The sequence below is a fragment of the Syngnathus acus genome, chromosome 16 (genome assembly GCF_901709675.1).
Source record: "Syngnathus acus chromosome 16, fSynAcu1.2, whole genome shotgun sequence".
Taxonomy (NCBI): domain Eukaryota; kingdom Metazoa; phylum Chordata; class Actinopteri; order Syngnathiformes; family Syngnathidae; genus Syngnathus; species Syngnathus acus.
In genome coordinates, this window is record NC_051101.1 from 9923606 (window position 1) to 9941583 (window position 17978).

Genomic DNA, 17978 nt, shown 5'->3' on the forward strand with positions numbered 1-17978 from the left:
AACTAGATGACAGTATTCTTGAATGGCTATTCAATGGAAAATGTTGCATTTTTAGTTGACGACTGACTGTATTTTTCTTTTTGGATTGCTGCGATTGGCTGGCAAAGAGTCCAGGGTGTAACTCGCTTCTTGCTCAAAATCAGATGGTTAGGCTGCAGCTCGCCCATGACTTTTAAGCAATATACGGACATCATTTGTCTTCCTTTAAAAAAAAAAAAAAAATTAAACCATGTCATGTAAAAAAAATACATTTTAAGCTCTCCAATTTATTTAAAAAAAAAGTTGAAGTCCAATATGCATTTTTCTAAAAAATCTGGTGTATAATCAAATATGTAAAAATCTATTAAACTTATGTAATGTCATAATTCATAGATGAGAAGAACATTAGTGTTGTTCGAATTTAACGGGAAAGTTAAGAAACGTTTTTGACTTTTAGTGATCTTTAGACACCATAACTCTATCATTTAAAAAATGACCAAAACTTCAATGAGATACAGATAGACAAAGGTACACGTTTCTTTTTTTTTTCTTTTAGTTTTTGGTTATTTTTAGACGAGTTTAAAAAAGTTGTGCAAAAGTATCATTTTTAAAAATGTATTATTTATCATCAATTTATCTGTACATAATCACGTGAAAAAAAAACCTGCATTTTATTTGCCAATTTTACGGAAAACGGCTCACTGGACCGTAACCGTGCACCTTAGAAACACATTTCTCAAGTTTTGAAAAAAGGAGATGTGCAGGTCGTACTTTGCTCAGTTCCTGACATACATATAGCAAATTGTGCATAAACCCTGATAAGCTATAGCCTTTGTGCATGGGAATAAACGAGGCAATATAAAATCGTTCCTGTGAATTTTGTCAACGCACGCCCTTCAATTCTAGGGCGAGCTTGGTGGTTGCTATGGCAACAAAACGTCAACTTCACCTCGCGCTCCGCCACCACAGCGACTAAAATGTTGCCCGTAAGAAGGTCGAAAATGTCCAAAAGGATGCTACAAAACCTCGCGGAAAGCATTTGCAAGCAAGTGGCTCACTGTGAGTATGTTTCCCTCTTTATTGATTCTTTTATTTATTTGAAATGTTTTGAGTATTGCGCAAACTTTTGCCTTGTTAAGGCACGACAGCCGCACAGCGCAACGGGGCTCATTCGTTCTTGTTTTTCTTTTATTGGGCCTAGTCAATAAAAGAGAGGTGGAGTGCCTTATAAGGGAGTTTCATTCGTTATTAGAGGAGCCGGTGAGTCCTGCGAGGTCAGTCGGCGGATTGGACAGATGGAAGTTGAGAAACTTCCTGCACATCGCTTTTGGAGTCACCAACGACACAATTATGGATAGTGGTAAAATACTTTCACCATCACATGGAGTGGCTAGAAAAAGTCTCAACACACCTGTTCAACTGCTAGTTTTTTTTTTTTTTTTTTTAAAGGAAGGCATGTTTAATTTCTAGTAATGTCACAGTTGTGCCCTGTTTTTGGATGACTGTTTTTGTGGGTAGATTTGGAAATTCTTTGATACCCTTCTGACTTTTCTGATGCCATGGAAACTCAGCAGACCATAAAGTGTAGTGGGAAAAAAAATGTCAGGAAAAGCCTACTAGAACACCTGAATTTTATTCGATGTTTAACATGAGTTTGACTGTGAGTAGGTCATTCTCAACAAAAGGCTACATCCGCTGTTATGAGGGGGTGTGCACATTTGCGCAACCACATCATTTCAGTTTAGTTTTACTTCCCCTCTACAAGATTGTTGTCTTGACTCATAAAGGCATTTATTATAGTTGAGTTTTTTTTTTTAATGATCTAATTTTTGGGGGGCATTCACAAAAACGGGCATTTGAAAAGGGGTGTGTAGACTTTTAATACCAATTGATTTACAATAGACGTTCTCTTAAAGGACTTTACATATGGGATGAATTAAATTGTATTTTTCTCTGCAGTGTTTCGGACATTTGACAAAGACAATGACGGTTTTGTCAGCTTGAAAGAATGGATTGAGGGACTTTCGGTCGTTCTTCGTGGCACCTTGGATGAAAGAATAAAATGTAGGTCTGAAAGATTAAAATTCAAAGGAGGACCTCTCGCACTAAGATTTCTTTCTCCGTTTCTGTAGACTGCTTTCACGTGTACGACTTGAACGGCGACAAGTATATCTCCAGAGAGGAGATGTTACTAATGTTGAGGTACAGCCTCAGACTACCCGGGGAAGAGGATCCTTATGATGGCATCAAAGACCTAGTGGAGATCACACTCAAGAAGATGGTGTGTATACTTGAGAGCAGGTTTTGAAGAATTCAATCTTTACATCATTATTCAACTCTGCTTTATATTATCTCCATTCTTAGGATCACGACCACGACGACAGGCTTTCTTTGGATGACTTTACGAAGTCCGTGAAAAAGGCGAACCACGTCCTTGAGGCTTTTGGAACGTGTCTCCCTAACATCACAGTAAGTTCAATGAGTTGTCAAGCATTTCACAATCATGACTTTCTTCCATTTAAAATATTTTCTTTTTTTTTTCCTTTTCCAGAGGATTGACACCTTTGAGCAGCGTGTATTTCAGAGTCAAGTGCACTGATGATCAAAGTTTTTTTTTTTTATATGCATGCAACGTCCGTCCATTTTCTATACTGTTTGCCTTGACCTCATTAAGGTTATAGGTGAGCTAGAGCAATCCCAGCTGATTTAGGTCAGAGGTCGGGTACACACATGACTGGTTGCCAGGCAACCACAGGCCACATAACCCTTCCCACTTACATTCACTACTTAGTTTTCAATTAGCTCAACATAAAGGGAGTTTGCAACCGAAGCAGGAGTTTGCGAAGAAAATCTACACAAGCACGGGAAGAACATGTAGAATGTGTCAAGAAATTAAAAAGATGTCCAAAAAAAATCATTTGAATTGTTGTTTTAATAATATAGGTGAAGAGAATATCAATCAGGGTTAAATTCGCCGACGTGGTTTTGGCTTTTTTTCCACTGGTTTGAGGTCAGGGACAGATTCCACCTAAGGGGAAAAAAAAATATTTAGGAACTTTCATTGATTACGAAGGAATTAAATAGCAACAGCATTTGACTTTTAATAGTCAACAGAGAAATTTAATAACCAATGAAATATTCTTTTTTTAATGATGGGAGAGCCAAGAGCACCTCTGCTGGTCGCAGCTAAGTACTGCACTGCATTTTGATGAATCAACATTGAAAATCTGTTTACCTCGCATCACATCACTGTCTTATTAATTCATATGTAGATTTTCAAAAGGTCAATTTACCATTATGACTCACAATTCTAAAAGACAAGAGGGAAATGCTACCTGTTTCATTGTGTTCCTGATTAGGTTGACAGATGTGTTCAGCGAAACGTCGTCCATGTCCAGTTTAGGAGCGTCCTCTAGTTTCGGTCCGATGAGTGGCTCATTTTTTCCGCCGACCTCAGTCGACGAATGTGACTCAATTTCTATCATCTTGCGTTTTCTGCTCTCTAAGTGCGCTGTCCTTGGTACAAACGTGACCGCAGACGGCTGATTGGAGGTCGGTGTATCTCGTGTACCTCTGGATTTACGGGAGTGATTTTGGCTTGAGTCCGATGCAGCCGCTACTTCTTTTTTGGCATCAACGATGGCATTGTGCAATGTGCCCATTTTGTCCTCAGTCGGTGCAGGTTCGTGGTGCCTTTTGTGAGGGGAGTAGTGATGCTCCAGAGGAGGAAGTGGCAGTAGAGGAAAGGGTGAATGATAGTCCACGTTCCAACTTTCGCCTTCATTGTTCGTTTCACAGTGAGTGGGAACACCGGGCGGCGGGGGTTCTATCTGTGTGGATTCTGCCGTTGTGGGCTGTGCTGATGCAGGTTCCTTGTTCACTGCCTCTTCCTGTTCCTTACCTCGAACTATGGATCAAAGAAGTATTGTACATTTTTGTGCAATATCTGTGATTGGCTGTAACCCAATTTACATTTATTCAAGTTTTTTTCCCTTTAGTTATTGTTTCTTTTCAGTGTGGCCCAAAGTTAGTAGGCATCTAACCTCTGTTCTGCGCCATCCTCATGACATATCTCCTCCGGTCCTGCAGCTTCATCCTGGTGTCCTCCACAGTCTCATACTCAGGTACGTAGCAAACATGCAGCACGCCACCATAGAAACTCTTCTCATCCATGTGTCGTTTGGCAGCTCTGAAAAAGAATTAAAAAAACGACTACTTATTCGGATGAGAGCTATATCGTCATGCCTTAAATAGAAGTTTAATAAAATAAGATACTTGACTACACCACTTTAAATGTATTATTCAGGGAACTGAAATTTCCTTAAGGTTTATTTTTCTCAAGACATTTTACTTTTATGTCTGCATGATTGTTAAGAAACAGTCGTAAGAACCTGGCACTTGTGAGCTTCTGGAACTTGACAAGGTAGACCTCAGTGAACTCCTCGGCGGGGTACTCATCCAAGGGCCTGTACTCTTGCACGACTCCATACAAAGCACACAGCTGGATAAGTTCTGTCATAACTCCAATGGCAGGGACCCCTTGGACCATCACATAACACGACTCCAAATTGATGGTGTACACCTGACAAGAAGATACAGAAGACACTGTTTTGTTTACCTTTCTTTGCGTCGCACAGGACAGCGAAGCTAGCGATAACATTCAAGCCTCGACTTTATTTGAAAGTGCAAGACTTTATAAATTACCTTTACGGCCCTTGCTTGCCTCCCATCACGATATTTTGGTCGAGAAATGCACACTTTCCGCTGTTTGTGGTGTTTATAAACATCGGGAGCTTTCCAGCAGCTACTTTTCGCCGCCGCCATGTTTGATGGAAATGTATATCCGGCAGGTAGTCTTTCAAAATAAGGGTTTTTCACGAAAGTGGCTGCATGGTTGGAATACGCGGCGTGTGCGCCTTTTTCCTTTATTTTGAATTACAGCAGGAGGTAACTTATTAAATCATATCTAGTGGAACATGTTCTCACGACAACTTTACGGAATTGGAGCGTCTTTTAGCAATTTAGCAACAAATTTATTTTTATCAACTTGGCCCCCGAAAATCAATTAGAAATACAGCGCTGACCTTTTTCTTCTCACAAAAAAAAAAAGGGAGGCTGGTTGAAATATTACTTCACTTAGTATTTCTCAACCTCAATTGAACAACGGGACTTTTTAAATCTAGAAAAATATATATAATAAATATATATAATAAAATATATCAACGCCAAAGAAAAATGTCACAAAAATGTGACTGATAGCAGACATGTCAATTGTACCTTCTGCCATCTAGCGGGAGAGCATTTAATTGTTCTGTTTGTTAGTGTTCATCACTGGCATTATTTGTTGTAATAAACAATTTAAATATAATAATTTCCGAAGCACATTTATCCTGTGACACACTAATATACCGCACCCGATTGGTCAGTAATCACTGCGGTGGTGTACAGAAAATTGCTTACCTCCGTGACATTGATGAAACTATTTGCAGGCCGTTGACAGGCGAATCTATCCACAAGGCTTTAAAATCGTTGAGATTCCAATATTGTGCCAAATAACATCCGCACAGATCATGTACGCACGCTTCTCCACTAGCTCAATACTTAAAATTCGATATACTGGGCTGTAAATAACCAACTACAACATTTTTTGTTTGTTTCCCCTGTATTTAAGTTCACACATAACCACTAAAACATGTCCTTCCTATTACACTTTAGTGAAGAGCAAAACCGGTTAAATACTACATTTGGAACTACACTGATCTCCATTCAGTGATTATGGAGAAAGGCCAGAGTGTGTGCATGCTTTGCAATTTTAAAGCCACATAGTGCAGCGTCACAGTATTTTTTGCTTTAGTGATTTACAGTTCTGTTGACGATAAATGTCATGTTCTTACATTTGTGTTCTGCTCAGGATTTTTGTACATGACCAGTTTGCAGACATTTTATAAAAACACAGTTTGCGGTAGTGTTAAATAATTTGGAAAAGCTTGAGAATTGCTACTTAAATCAGGGTAATGCTTACCAACATTATAAATTGTGCCACTGGCATACTAATGAAACCCCTTGGATGTGACCAAAACATCTGTCAGTCAAGTTTGATTGGATCCATTCACGTTATAAATAAATAGATAACTAAATAGATACATACACAAAAACGTAAATAAATAAATAAGACCTCACATGCTTTGTGCCAGTGTGGGAAAAAGTGAAAGAAATGCACATGTTCTCATATGACTTATTTTCAGTCTGCACCCACATGCTGTATGTTGCCACACTGATGGACCACAAAGACACTTCACAATGTTCTCACACCAATTTTATAAGTCTAGCCTGTTATCATTGTCTTCTGGATCCATGTGACGTAATTGCAGACTTTAGTATATACTCCGGGCTTGTTTCTCAGCGCACAGCCTTTCCCCCATGACACAACTCCTTGGAGCACGCCGTTACATGTCATTGGACCCCCGGAATCACCCTAAGAATGAAAAAAAACAATTATGACAATAGCTGTTTCTTCGTGAGGCAGAAACACTGTTAGGTGACATCTCCAAATTACCTGACAGGAATCCTTGCCTCCCTCTAGGTAACCGGCGCAGATCATGTTGTCAGTGATTTGGAAAGGATATGCATTAAAGCATGCATCATCACTCAGAAGAGGAACATCCAGGCACTGCAGCGTATGAGGATACCTCGCTATATATAACGTATGACAGAGAATTTAGTGAAAGTCCTTCACAGTCTGTTTTTAGGCACAGTGGCATTGTTGACTAAAACTACCTGTAAAGTAAAATAAAAGTACAAACAAATGAAGTGAGGAGGAAGATATCAACTAATAGTATTACAGCACTTGTATGACTTTAGTCACATGACTCACAGCCTTCATCACTGGGGCGAAGGCTCCCCCAACCAGAAACATGGCACATGGTTCCATCAGTGGCGCATTTAGAAGGGAGCGTCGCTGGTCGCACGTAGCTGTTCAGAGAAGCGGGTCGACTCAGCTTGATGAGCATGATGTCACTGTCCTGTGTGCTGGGATTGTAGTCAGGGTGGCGGATGAATTTTGCAGACATGATGTGCTGTTCAGGGCCCTCTAGCTCCCAAATGTCATGCTCACCCAGCCGGACCTCCACATTGGATCTAGATGAGGCATTTTAAGCTTAGTGTGGAAACCCGTGATTTAAAAAGTAATAGGGATGATCTTACTTTGTTCTGCAGTGGGCAGCAGAGAGCACCCACTCTGGGGACAGGAGAATCCCTCCACAGAAGTTGTATCCCGTGAAGAGAGACACTTGGTAAGGCACTGAGTTTCTTGGACACTCGTACCCGCCAACTATCCTGTCGTCATCCTTCAGGGCAGCTGCAGCTAAAATTGACAAACCATTAAACAGTCGTGTGCAATGTGCAAATAAATAAAAAACATCTTCATATGCTATTTAAAAAATATTATTATTATTGTTATTATTATTATTAGACGACAAGGAAGGAAGCGAAAATGCAATTGGAAAAAAAAATATTTTAGTAGGACTCATCACATATTTTCTTTACTGGCTGACAACTTGTTTTCATTTCTTTGATAGTGAGAGACCATTGTGATGATCGATAAATCCACACACGTTCAGTTCAAGTTGAGATAAATATTAGCCACGCCCAAGAATTTCAATTATCAAGCCAATTTTAATACCTCACAAAAACAAACCCATCTGGGTTTGTGTAAAAAAGTAATTACACACAGTTTTTGGACAGCTCTGTTCAGTTTTACTGGCCACACCCAGCCATGATTACTGCCGGGTTTGTCGAATCGAGAAATGATTTCTGTCTATAAATAACTGCTTGTGCAACGTTTTAAAGGGCAGCATGTTTTTGGCAAAGTTCAGCATGATAAAATCTATGACTGCCATTCAACGTGATTTCTTGAAGAAACTATGTAAAAATGTCTCTGCTCATGCGGTCAACAGAGCAAAACTCACTCGTCACTCAAAAATAATCACAGGAGGAATTGGAAAAAATAAAAATCACTAGACCAAATCGCTGAGTTGGCAACACTGACTCTGCTTTTGTGAACTAGCTCCCTGGTTCACCGCCATGTTGTTAGTCTAAGTGTAACAAAACTGCTCCTTGGCTCTAGTATGCAATTTATTTTTACTGTACCTGCACTTCCACAGAGAGCGAGGAGAACCAGAAGCTTCATTGCCTTCAACCACCACTCCAGCTAATGTGACTTCAAGTTAGCCCTCTCAGCAATGAGTTCTCTTATCGACATTTTCTCAAGGTCAAACACTCGACATCTGCTCCAATACCCATAAAATGTTGATGTTACACTATAGTGGAAAAAATGTGAGCACATGAACCTTAAAAAAAATATATATACATTGTATTTTTTAATGCTAAACTTTTGCCAATGTGCCACCCTTTTATTTATTTATTTGTTTATTTATTTATTCGTTCGTTTATTTATTCGTTTGTTCATTTACTTATTTATTTTTATGTTTTTTTTTATTTGGTGTTTTGAAAGGTTCAACTATACTATTTTAGAAATGTTGCTGAACCAAAGGTAAATTATCTTTAAAGATTCAAACATTTCTATCTTGTTTCTTTATTAATTTGTTTGCCCGATTATTTACAGTATTTCAGAAAATGCCAATAGCTCATCATAATGACAGGAAGTTTGTGGCTATATTGCAACACATAATGTTCTTCGCGTCACTTTCGACAATCCTTAAACTAAAATGTGAGTCACCTGTATGTTACGAGTGAATAATTCATTTTTGTTTATGGTTATTAAGTCAAATATGTGAAATCATTGTGCGGTGGCTTTATGAGTCAGAGTGGCTTTCTCATGTATGGACATATAGGCCGTAATCAACAACAGAGAAGAACACGGCTAAATGGGCGAGTGCGTTGAACCAAACCCTGTAATTACGTATACACTCAAGACTTAAATACAACACATTCCCTTCCAGCACAGGCAGGTTCTACCTCAGTTTTGCATGAACATCAATCTTCATTTTACAATTCATGGCGTGTGCTTTTTGACTTGAAATAAACCACATAGCAAATTTAATTGGCTGCGCCCTGTTGAGTAATTCCTTGAAACAACGTCTGTACTATTATCCTTGCTATTCATTTCTTAGGATTGTATTTGATCGGCAATGAACTTTACTTGGCTGCTTTTCACCTCGTAAATTGTAAACGATGATGACATGAGCAGTGTCTTTTATATCGCCGGTGTCAGGCGCAATCCTTGTACCTCCAAAATCACTTTTTAGGAGACCCCCTAAACATTGTTTAATCATTAACATTGTGTTGTCAAAAACAGCAAGCCATGAAATTCACATACGAGGTTCCGGCCCGACGCCAGCAATATGCTAAATAATGGTGGCTTACCAACACTTCCTCCTTGCCCACGTGAAGGGGCTTGTTGAGATAGCTGGGAACTTAGAACTTTTTTTCAAACAAAGATACCAATCTTTTTCTTTGTTCGTGTCACATATCATATTTGTATAAATGTACACGTATTTAACATTTGGCCAAAGACACCAGCCATTTTTTCTAGATTTGGTCACATGATGTTCCCCATTGGATTAAGTATGCTACAACCAAAAACTTTTTCTGTCTTATTTGTTTTTTTAACTTTCTATTGCTCTTGTGATGGTAATGTTACTACCTACTAAATCAAGACAAATCATTTGTGATTCTTTATCAAACTTTACTGAAATAAACCTGTCGCCATCTGTCAGATTTAGTTTTGGTATCTACGTAGCTGTTGCTAGGCAACATTTGTCAGGCTTGCCCATTTGACCAAGTGCGATATGTAAATTGCAGAGAAAGACATACACATGATTAAAGTTTATCTACACTATTATCACTTTTGTGGCCGCTGTACCCCGATTAGAAAATGTGGTGCTTGCATTTATTTTAGTTCATAAACTCAACAAATACATTATTTATTAGAAATGAACTTAGTCACCCAACTGCTTAAGGGTTTGATTTTATTTTTTTTGTTTTTTTTTTAGATTTCTCTGTGTCCCACGTGACACCCAGATGCCGCTTTCGTGACACATCTGCTTAGCAGAATTGATTAAACTGTATAAATAAAAAACATTTGTTTGTAAAATAAATAAATAAATACATTTCAGCATTGCGCGTGAACTCATAGCATTAGTCGAACTGTTAATTTTAGTATTGCTGACCTTGCAACAAGTGAAGAATTCTGTTTATTTGACCACCTGATGCCCCCATGTTTAACCAGTTCCCCACTTCTCATTCAACTGTGCCTCCAAATAAACTGCTCTGGAGAAAGGAAGCACTGTATGACTTATGCATTACCAGGCTTCTTTTCTGTCAGACGGAGCCAAGGTTGATTATTCATATCCCTCAACTGGTCTGCTGGAAGGCACCAAACGTTGTGGTGGAAAGTATAAGGACCATAGTAAGGAAGTGGTTACGGTTGTTGAGGCTCAGCTTTTTTTTTTTTTTTTCTTTCCCTCTTGTGTGTGGTGTATTCCATAAAAAAAACAGAACACTTCAATGAGGCATAATGTGGACAAGCACAGTTGGCACTCATTTTGACTTGAAAAACAAAATCCCCAAGCTTTCCACACTCAAGCAGACAAGGATCTGATTCCCAGTCAGTACCGCAACAGGACCAACAAACCTTTGAGGGTTGGGCTAACTAAAGATTCCCACTATATATGTCTTTATGACGCCGCCGTAACTGGAATCCAAAAGTTCCATCACCCCCCAAAAAAAAAGAAAAAAAAAAAAAAAAGCCCATGTGAGCTTAACTATTTTGCACTGCGTATAGCTATGATAAGTACCGGGTGAATTACAGTAGAGCGACTGTGGAAGCTAGACTATGTTATTAGCGCTCCATTGCGCCACACGCAAAGACACAGACAGTAGCGTGCTCACATTGTCGTTTCGAATTTGGGGTTATTCCCCCATCTCCTCAAATGCTATATCACGAATAATAAAGCCGCATACTCCGACTGCATATATCATCCTGCTCTGGCATTCTCTTTAAACCTCCACTGGTTCCTTTTACACACCCAAATTGGTATTTGTGTGGTGTACACATAATTGCACGTTTGCTTGGTAAATCAAGAACTCTGGCAAAGCGCTACGCTCAGAAGGCTTCCCTCAAACTATAGCCTTGGAATGACTATTAATATCCACTACAGACAAGCAGCAAAATGCTGCGTCTTTTGCTTCTGTGAAATGACTGAGGCACCAAACTGTTTAGAGGGGGATAAATCTTCACGCAGATATGAAAGCTGGTGTTTGTCAAGAACATTTCATCTGATTTAAACGAGTCTGGTCTAGACTGAAGTGGACTTTTTTTGGTTAAGGTACAGGCAGATGAGTGTTGGTTATTGATGTTTCTGAGATAAAATATTTGGTGATGAGTCCTCCCACGCTGTCCAAAAAGGGCGTTGTTCAAACTCACGATGAGCGCCAGAGTGTGGAAATGGACACAATCCCTGAGTTTGAGTTTTTCTTACACCCCCTTTTCTCATTCTTCCTCCCCCTCACATCTGGACTATTGGCAGGGATCAGTTCCTGTGCGGTTGTGTTTGTATATTAGCGGGGGACTTGGTTTTGGGTTGGGCAGGTTTTGGTAGCTTACTAGGCACCGTTTTGAGACTTATTGTGTTTTACCGCGGGAAGATGTGAAATCAACAAATCTACAATCATCATTGTTAATCCTAAATCTTTCAAATCCAATGCATTTGACCTGACGTTGAAAAGGGTTAGGGTTCGGGTTAGGTCAACAAAATCTCAGTTTGAACTGTTAGCATATTGTAGCTTTTCTTTTTTTTGTCTGTTTCTTTTTTTTTCCGAGCACTTATCCCAAAATCTCTGTGATTTGGTGTAGGACAACAGAATACTGGATTTTTTATTTATTTATTTATTGTTCCAGCACCTATACCTAAATGTCTGTGATTTTGGTGTAGGACAACACAACAGAATAGTGGACAGCATACTTCATGAGAGCTCAATTCACAAAAATCTTTGCATGTGTTTTTCTTTGGCTTCTTTCAAAACATGTATACCAAATGGTGAGCTCTGTTTTGCATGACAAGGCGTCAGAATGTCGCATAAGTCCTCGGCCAATATTCGTTAGGAGAGCATCAAAGACTTTGCATGTGTGCATTATGTTTTCTTTTAGTTTTGTGCCTGAGATTTATTCATACAAAGGCCCAGATGGAACCGTTGGTTTTAAGGAGAGAACAACATGAGAAGAGAAGAACAGGAAGTTCCAGTGTCCATTTTAAAGTTTACTTCCATGGCTTGGAATCGATAAAGTCTCTAAACGCTTTCTTCCAGTCATGACGCATTTTCATTTGCCATGTTTTGCAACATTCCTTTAGAGACTGAAAAAAAAAGAAACATTCAACCATCAACCCAATTTCATGTCAAACAGATGTATGAATGGTGTAGCGAGTCGGGCTGCAAAAACCAAGAAGACTAAGCATGCGGGAGGAAGCGTGACCACAGGGTTAAAGTGAGATGCTGACTGAAAGGTATAGAGCTATACTTGAGGGACACCAACATGAGATTGATTTTCACTTTCTCCGGGACAACACTCCCACTTCGTTCCATGCATTCCGCTTACTCATGTTTTTGTATATGTTCATCCCATCCTGTTGATGAAGCGCTTTATGTTTTAATTCGGTTTTTACGACACCGCATTGAAACGCTCAATTGGAAAAGACGTGTGACCTTTTGGCTAGTTGTCAGAAATAATTACTGTATGCTTTGAAAATCAATTAAAGCTGATATCTTTATTTTTAACTCTTTTGATGTTTTTTTTTTTTTTTTCAGGGCTGTGTTTTGAGGCCATATCTGGTTTAGTGGATTGCATGGTTTGCGGATAACAGTTTGGATACTGCCCATCTGGAGATTCCAACATGCTTCTTTTTGGGCATGGCCTTTGACTGCCAAATGTTTCAGGAATGTATGGTGGTGTGAAAGAAGACAAAAGCATTCCCAAGTGACCAGAAACATGCTGACCTCTGAAAAACTTTTTTGACTTTGCTTTGTGAAACCTCTGTGCCATGTGCAATCGTGCATACATAGAAGATTGAATTTTTCAATAAATTGATCTACCTGTCTGTTTTCAGCTATCCACCGTTTTTCCCTTCCATCGACCTGCACTTACATCCATTCATTCATCTCCTTCCATGACACCACAGCTCGTCTGTCCGACCATTGATTGGTCTGTTTGTCGTCTATCCATTCATTCTATTCCTGTCATCCACAAATTATCTATCCTTCTACCCATCCATCAAACTCTTTCTCTGTACATTATCCATCCATCCATCCTTGCATCCATCCTTGCATCCATCCTTGCATCCATCCTTGCACCCATCCATCCTTGCATCCATCCTTGCATCCATCCTTGCATCCATCCATCCATCCATCCATCCATCCATCCATCCATCCATCCATCCATCCATCCATCCATCCATCCATCCATCCATCCATCCATCCATCCATCCATCCATCCATCCACCACCAGGCTGCCTCTCTGGCTGCAGTCAGTTTTCAAGAGCATACACTGTCCTCAGAATGCAGCGTTCACCTACTCACGTCAAAGCCAGGAATATGTTTTAAAGACATAATTTGTTCCTCCACGCCTGTTTTGCTTTGGACTCATCATTGTCCAAAGTGGAGTGGACAGCTGCAAAGATGTTTTTTTTTTGTCTCCCAAGGAACAGCTTAGTAACCCTAATTATTGTCAGATGCTGCTGTGACTTTTCTTCTACACACCAAAAGGGTACATTACAAATATGTTACCTACATGCCCAGATGTCATTTCAAAGTCAGCGCACAGCAATTAAAGTTAACCTCAGGAAAACATGAACTCGGCCCACGATGAGAAAAACATGTCGCGATTGGTGAAATTGAAGAGACAGCACCTCCTTGCCCTAACAGGTTGTCATCTAAACATAACCGCAACTGATGATTCACTTTGTTTGATTGTGTTTATGCTTTTACATGTGGACTTTCCCAAAAGACAATTGCTCTTATAAGTCTTCAAAAAAAAAAAAACAACCACATGCCTATCCTCACATACTTTGTGTGTGTGAACGTGTGTGTACATGTGTGTGCTTTATCTTCCATTCAATGTGAACAAACTTGCATTTACTTTCTTGCATGTAATGTTGATCTCTCCAAGACAGGAGCAGAGTGAACAAAAACATGACAAAAGCACGAGGGGGCGTAGGAGTGGGGGTAGATTTAGGGGAGCTTGTGGTCCCGCCTCGATGTGGCCGATGACGTCAGACAATTTCATGAGACTGAGTCGAGAGGTTTGCAGCTTGCACGGAGCAGTCAAATCAGAACTTTGCTACGGACACATCTACACCAGAAGAAGGTATTGTCTTCCTTTTCTTTTTTTCCTGTTATACTTAACAATAATCGTGATTAAGATTGGAACCACGCTGCTTGTTTGAGTAAATAAGACGCAATTGGAAGTTGCAATTGGTTTGATTGATTAAACAGAAGTTCGCGCTGGCTGGTTGAGTGCTTTATTCAGGGTGGCTTATTTTATGCGCACAACTTTAGAAACACTTTTTCGTTGTCCATCGTTATGAATTAGTACGAATAGAAAGATGTCGTTACTCCACTGAGCAATGAATTAAAGTTGAGCGAGGGAACATAATAAACATACTATTAAAAGGATTAAAAAATTTACACAATCGAAAATAGAATAAAATGAAGCAGCTTTTGTCTTGCATGTACTTATCAACATCAAATTAATTCATATTTATTTTAGGTAACATTATAATTATTTGTTTAATAATACTTTTTGTTAATTGATGGAACAAGATGAACAAAAGAGATGATTTTGGTGTTTTCGCGAGAAAAAGTACATTTGTTAAAAGGCATTCATGTGTTCCGTGACAAATTTATATACAATTAGTCTATTTAATATTGTAAACTGTTTTTGGGAAACGTAAAAATATTCTCATAAAATGTCATGTTTTTTCTTGTGGTATTACAAAGTAGTTTTATTCTTATTCTTTTTTTTTTGCTTGCTTGTAATATTACTTTCACATTTAAATTTGTTCTTTATATGTGATTCCTCTGCCCACAATGTTAGTGCTATAATTTTATTTTGTAAAATGAGTACTTCTGAACATTATGACTTTATTCTCATAAAATTACTACCGTCTACTTTTTTTTCTTTCCCAAGGGATAATGTGGGGTTATTTGCTGTTTCTGTTGCAGGACTCAGAACAATGATGGACGTAATGGGCACCACGCCTTACTATGATATAAACGTTTCTGATGCCAGCATCGCAAACGAGACGTTCTACGAGGACGAGTATGACTACAAGGACGACCACGCCGAGCTGAGGCAATCTCTCAACATCATGTCTCTCATCGTCTACTGCCTGGCTTTCGTCCTGGGCGTGTTGGGAAACGGCGTGGTGATCTGGGTAACGGGATTCAAGATGAAGAAAACAGTCAACACCGTTTGGTTCCTCAACCTGGCTGTGGCCGACTTCCTCTTCACAGCATTCCTTCCTTTGAGCGTGACTTACACCGCCATGGATTTCCACTGGCCCTTCGGCAAGTTCATGTGCAAGCTGAACAGCACCATGAGCTTCCTCAATATGTTCGCCAGCGTTTACATCCTGATGGTGATCAGCATTGACCGATGCGTGTCGGTGGTCTGGCCCGTGTGGGCTCAGAACTATCGCAGCGTGCAGAAGGCGTCCTGTGTGAGTCTGGGCGTTTGGGTCCTGGCTCTGATTCTGAGCACTCCCTATTTTATTTTCAAGGACACTGGGCCGTCGTACAACAATGAAGAAATCATCAACTGCTTCAATAACTTTGCCTTCTCTGATGATTATGTCACGCCACATGTGACCCAGCTGCGAGATTTCCGTCATCAGGCCATGACCATGACTCGCTTCTTTCTAGGATTTGTCATTCCCTTCACTGTCATCGTGTCCTGCTACACTGTGATAATCCACCGCCTCCGTCGGAACCGTACCTTGGCCAGCCAGTCAAGCCGTCCCTTCAAGATCATCGCTGCCGTCATTGCCACTTTTTTCCTGTGCTGGGCTCCCTATCACATCCTTGCTCTGATTGAGTTGGTCAATCACATGGCTGATTACGACAGCGAAATATTGGACAACGTCATCACTATCGGGGTCCCGATAGCTACCAGCCTAGCTTATCTCAACAGCTGCCTCAACCCGTTGCTCTATGTGTTCATGGGACAAGATTTCAAAGATAAAGTTCGCAAATCCATCCTGAAAGTACTGGAAACTGCTTTCCAGGAAGAGATTTCCCGTTCCTACACCTATACAAACTCAATGGTCACCAGTCGAAGCAAAGAGAAGTCTCTTTCTGAAGCTGAGGTATAAAGCTGCTCATGGTAGAGACTGTAATTGTACATAGCCATCGTGATTGTATACGACAAATAATCACAGATTTTGCCTCAACTGCAACAAATCCACACCAACAATCGTTACAATGACAATGATTTTGCGAACAAGCTGTGATGCATTTGTAGGCTAAAACATTTTGAGGTATTTTTAGACCATGCTAGCATGCATGTATGGTCACTACAAAAGGTCTAACTTTACACTAATTATTATTATATTTTTAATTATAGTTATACAGTTAAGTAATTCATAATGGCAGCTGCATGAGCTATTTTCTTTGACCCCTCTAAGTAGATATGGACTCAATCGGTCAGTGGATGGGTTTGGATATATAAGCACATGACCTGTCTATGAAAGCATAATTGTGATGTAAAAAAAAATGTAAATGATAAATACAGTATGTGTGTACAATAAAAGTGTTTTTTAAGGATTCCTTCTGTAATGCTGGAGTGTAACATCCATTCATCTGTTCTCTCTAGTGACCTCCAGTGGCTCAACAATCCAGACTGTTTAAATTGATGTAAGTCTTGTTTAACTCCCTATTGAGAAGTTTTTAATCATGTGTGTATATTTTTTTTTATATGCGTGTGTGTGCGTGTGTGTGTATTTATAAATGTGTGTGTGGCTCACTAACAAGCTCATTTTAATTTCTATAGCGTTCTATAGTGTCTTTTTTGTGTGGTTGCCCTTTAGTTTTATATTTAAGCAGCAAGGAGTGTTGTTTGGGCATTTTTTATTTTATGATCATTTTTTTGTGAATTACATTCAAACCGGTTTGTTTTGCAATGGCTGCTTTATGTGCGCTGATGTAAACTCTTGTTCAATTTTATCTCCAGATTCAAAATATTCCCTTATTCTTTGGATGAGCTGCATCCGTAGGTAAAAAGTTTGCTAGTGATTCCATGATGCTTCATGGAGTCTGCTAAGATTCCAGTCTTTACAGAGTTGTTCCATTCCTGAAGATCAGATTTCCAGTCTGAACTTGCCAAGTCCAAGGCACCCAAAATTGAAGGGCTATCATGTGAATATTGTTATTGAGAAGCAGCCACGGTCTCCGTCAGGGTCATGAGCTTTGTGGCCTAATTCCCGTCTGGGGTTGGCTCTGCTGTTTTGGGGTTTTTTAAATGTGTGCTTTGGCTTTTTCTCCTTCTGATTATCGTTGCACAAGAAAATAAAGCCTATTTTCTTGTGTTACACTTTAGTTTATTTGACTTAACTGTTATGGTTACCACTCGTTGAATTTTCCTATTCTTTCACACAGGGACACCGCACAAATTGGAGCCATTACCAAGACCCAGCAATTTATCCAGTTGCTCAGAACCCAACGAAGCAGGATATTGCCTCAACTGTGTCCAGGTCAACTTTACCCTCATTATCTACCTAAGTTTGATAAGGAAAATTCCATTGTTAACCAAAACAGCAGCACCAAAGTATGCTTCTCCAGTCAAACCAGAAATGTTGTCAAAATGGTATCTTTTAAGGGGAGTGTGAAAAGGAGCAACTGTGTCTAAATGTCAGTTAGTAGCCAATAAGTGGGCAAGTTAGAGTAAAGTATCACGTTCTGCTCCTTAATCAAGCACACTGATCATGATC

The 17978-nt window shown here is 39.6% G+C and overlaps 4 protein-coding genes across 5 annotated transcripts; 2 read left to right on the top strand and 2 right to left on the bottom strand.

Moving 5' to 3' along the window:
- The first annotated feature begins 886 nt into the window (after positions 1–886).
- efcab1 (EF-hand calcium binding domain 1) lies at positions 887–2888 on the top strand. Its single transcript, XM_037274623.1, has 6 exons — positions 887–1038; positions 1181–1339; positions 1939–2043; positions 2112–2260; positions 2344–2448; positions 2531–2888. Exons 1-6 carry the CDS (start codon positions 957–959, stop codon positions 2576–2578), a joined length of 648 nt encoding a protein of 215 aa, XP_037130518.1. The 5' UTR covers positions 887–956; the 3' UTR covers positions 2579–2888.
- A 2-nt stretch (positions 2889–2890) lies between these two features.
- rbm48 (RNA binding motif protein 48) lies at positions 2891–4837 on the bottom strand. Its single transcript, XM_037274535.1, has 5 exons — positions 4684–4837; positions 4371–4561; positions 4023–4168; positions 3315–3886; positions 2891–3007 (listed from the first exon to the last, which is right to left on the bottom strand). Exons 1-5 carry the CDS (start codon positions 4801–4803, stop codon positions 2945–2947), a joined length of 1092 nt encoding a protein of 363 aa, XP_037130430.1. The 5' UTR covers positions 4804–4837; the 3' UTR covers positions 2891–2944.
- Positions 4838–6196: 1359 nt separating this feature from the next.
- Positions 6197–8209, bottom strand: LOC119136247 (trypsin-like). The gene is made up of 5 exons (XM_037274592.1): positions 8128–8209; positions 7183–7342; positions 6854–7116; positions 6536–6672; positions 6197–6454 (listed from the first exon to the last, which is right to left on the bottom strand). The coding sequence occupies exons 1-5, from the start codon at positions 8165–8167 to the stop codon at positions 6305–6307; spliced, it is 750 nt and encodes a 249-aa protein (XP_037130487.1). The 5' UTR covers positions 8168–8209; the 3' UTR covers positions 6197–6304.
- Positions 8210–14247: 6038 nt separating this feature from the next.
- Positions 14248–17757, top strand: LOC119136205 (chemokine-like receptor 1). Of its 2 annotated transcripts, XM_037274527.1 has the most exons (4): positions 14248–14359; positions 15217–16358; positions 16865–16905; positions 17647–17757. In XM_037274527.1, the coding sequence occupies exons 2-3, from the start codon at positions 15228–15230 to the stop codon at positions 16865–16867; spliced, it is 1134 nt and encodes a 377-aa protein (XP_037130422.1). In that variant the 5' UTR covers positions 14248–14359; positions 15217–15227; the 3' UTR covers positions 16868–16905; positions 17647–17757. The 2 variants fall into 2 exon arrangements, with proteins under 2 accessions (XP_037130422.1, XP_037130421.1); XM_037274526.1 differs by lacking the exons at positions 16865–16905; positions 17647–17757 and having other exon boundaries at positions 15217–16612.
- The last annotated feature ends 221 nt before the right edge of the window (positions 17758–17978 follow it).

Excerpts from the sequence above, each read along its gene's own strand:
- efcab1 (XM_037274623.1), top strand. The coding sequence starts at position 957 with ATGTTGCCCGTAAGAAGGTCGAAAATGTCCAAAAGGATGCTACAAAAC. Across the intron at positions 2,044-2,111 it reads CTTGGATGAAAGAATAAAAT|ACTGCTTTCACGTGTACGAC; the intron begins GTAGGTCTGAAA and ends CCGTTTCTGTAG. Across the intron at positions 2,449-2,530 it reads CGTGTCTCCCTAACATCACA|AGGATTGACACCTTTGAGCA; the intron begins GTAAGTTCAATG and ends TTCCTTTTCCAG.
- LOC119136247 (XM_037274592.1), bottom strand. The coding sequence starts at position 8,167 with ATGAAGCTTCTGGTTCTCCTCGCTCTCTGTGGAAGTGCAG. Across the intron at positions 7,343-8,127 it reads CGCTCTCTGTGGAAGTGCAG|CTGCAGCTGCCCTGAAGGAT; the intron begins GTACAGTAAAAA and ends TGTCAATTTTAG. Across the intron at positions 6,455-6,535 it reads GAGGCAAGGATTCCTGTCAG|GGTGATTCCGGGGGTCCAAT; the intron begins GTAATTTGGAGA and ends TTTCATTCTTAG.
- rbm48 (XM_037274535.1), bottom strand. The coding sequence starts at position 4,803 with ATGGCGGCGGCGAAAAGTAGCTGCTGGAAAGCTCCCGATGTTTATAAA. Across the intron at positions 4,169-4,370 it reads CAGAAGCTCACAAGTGCCAG|AGCTGCCAAACGACACATGG; the intron begins GTTCTTACGACT and ends ATTCTTTTTCAG. Across the intron at positions 3,008-3,314 it reads TCAGGAACACAATGAAACAG|GTGGAATCTGTCCCTGACCT; the intron begins GTAGCATTTCCC and ends TTTTCCCCTTAG.
- LOC119136205 (XM_037274526.1), top strand. The coding sequence starts at position 15,228 with ATGATGGACGTAATGGGCACCACGCCTTACTATGATATAAACGTTTCT.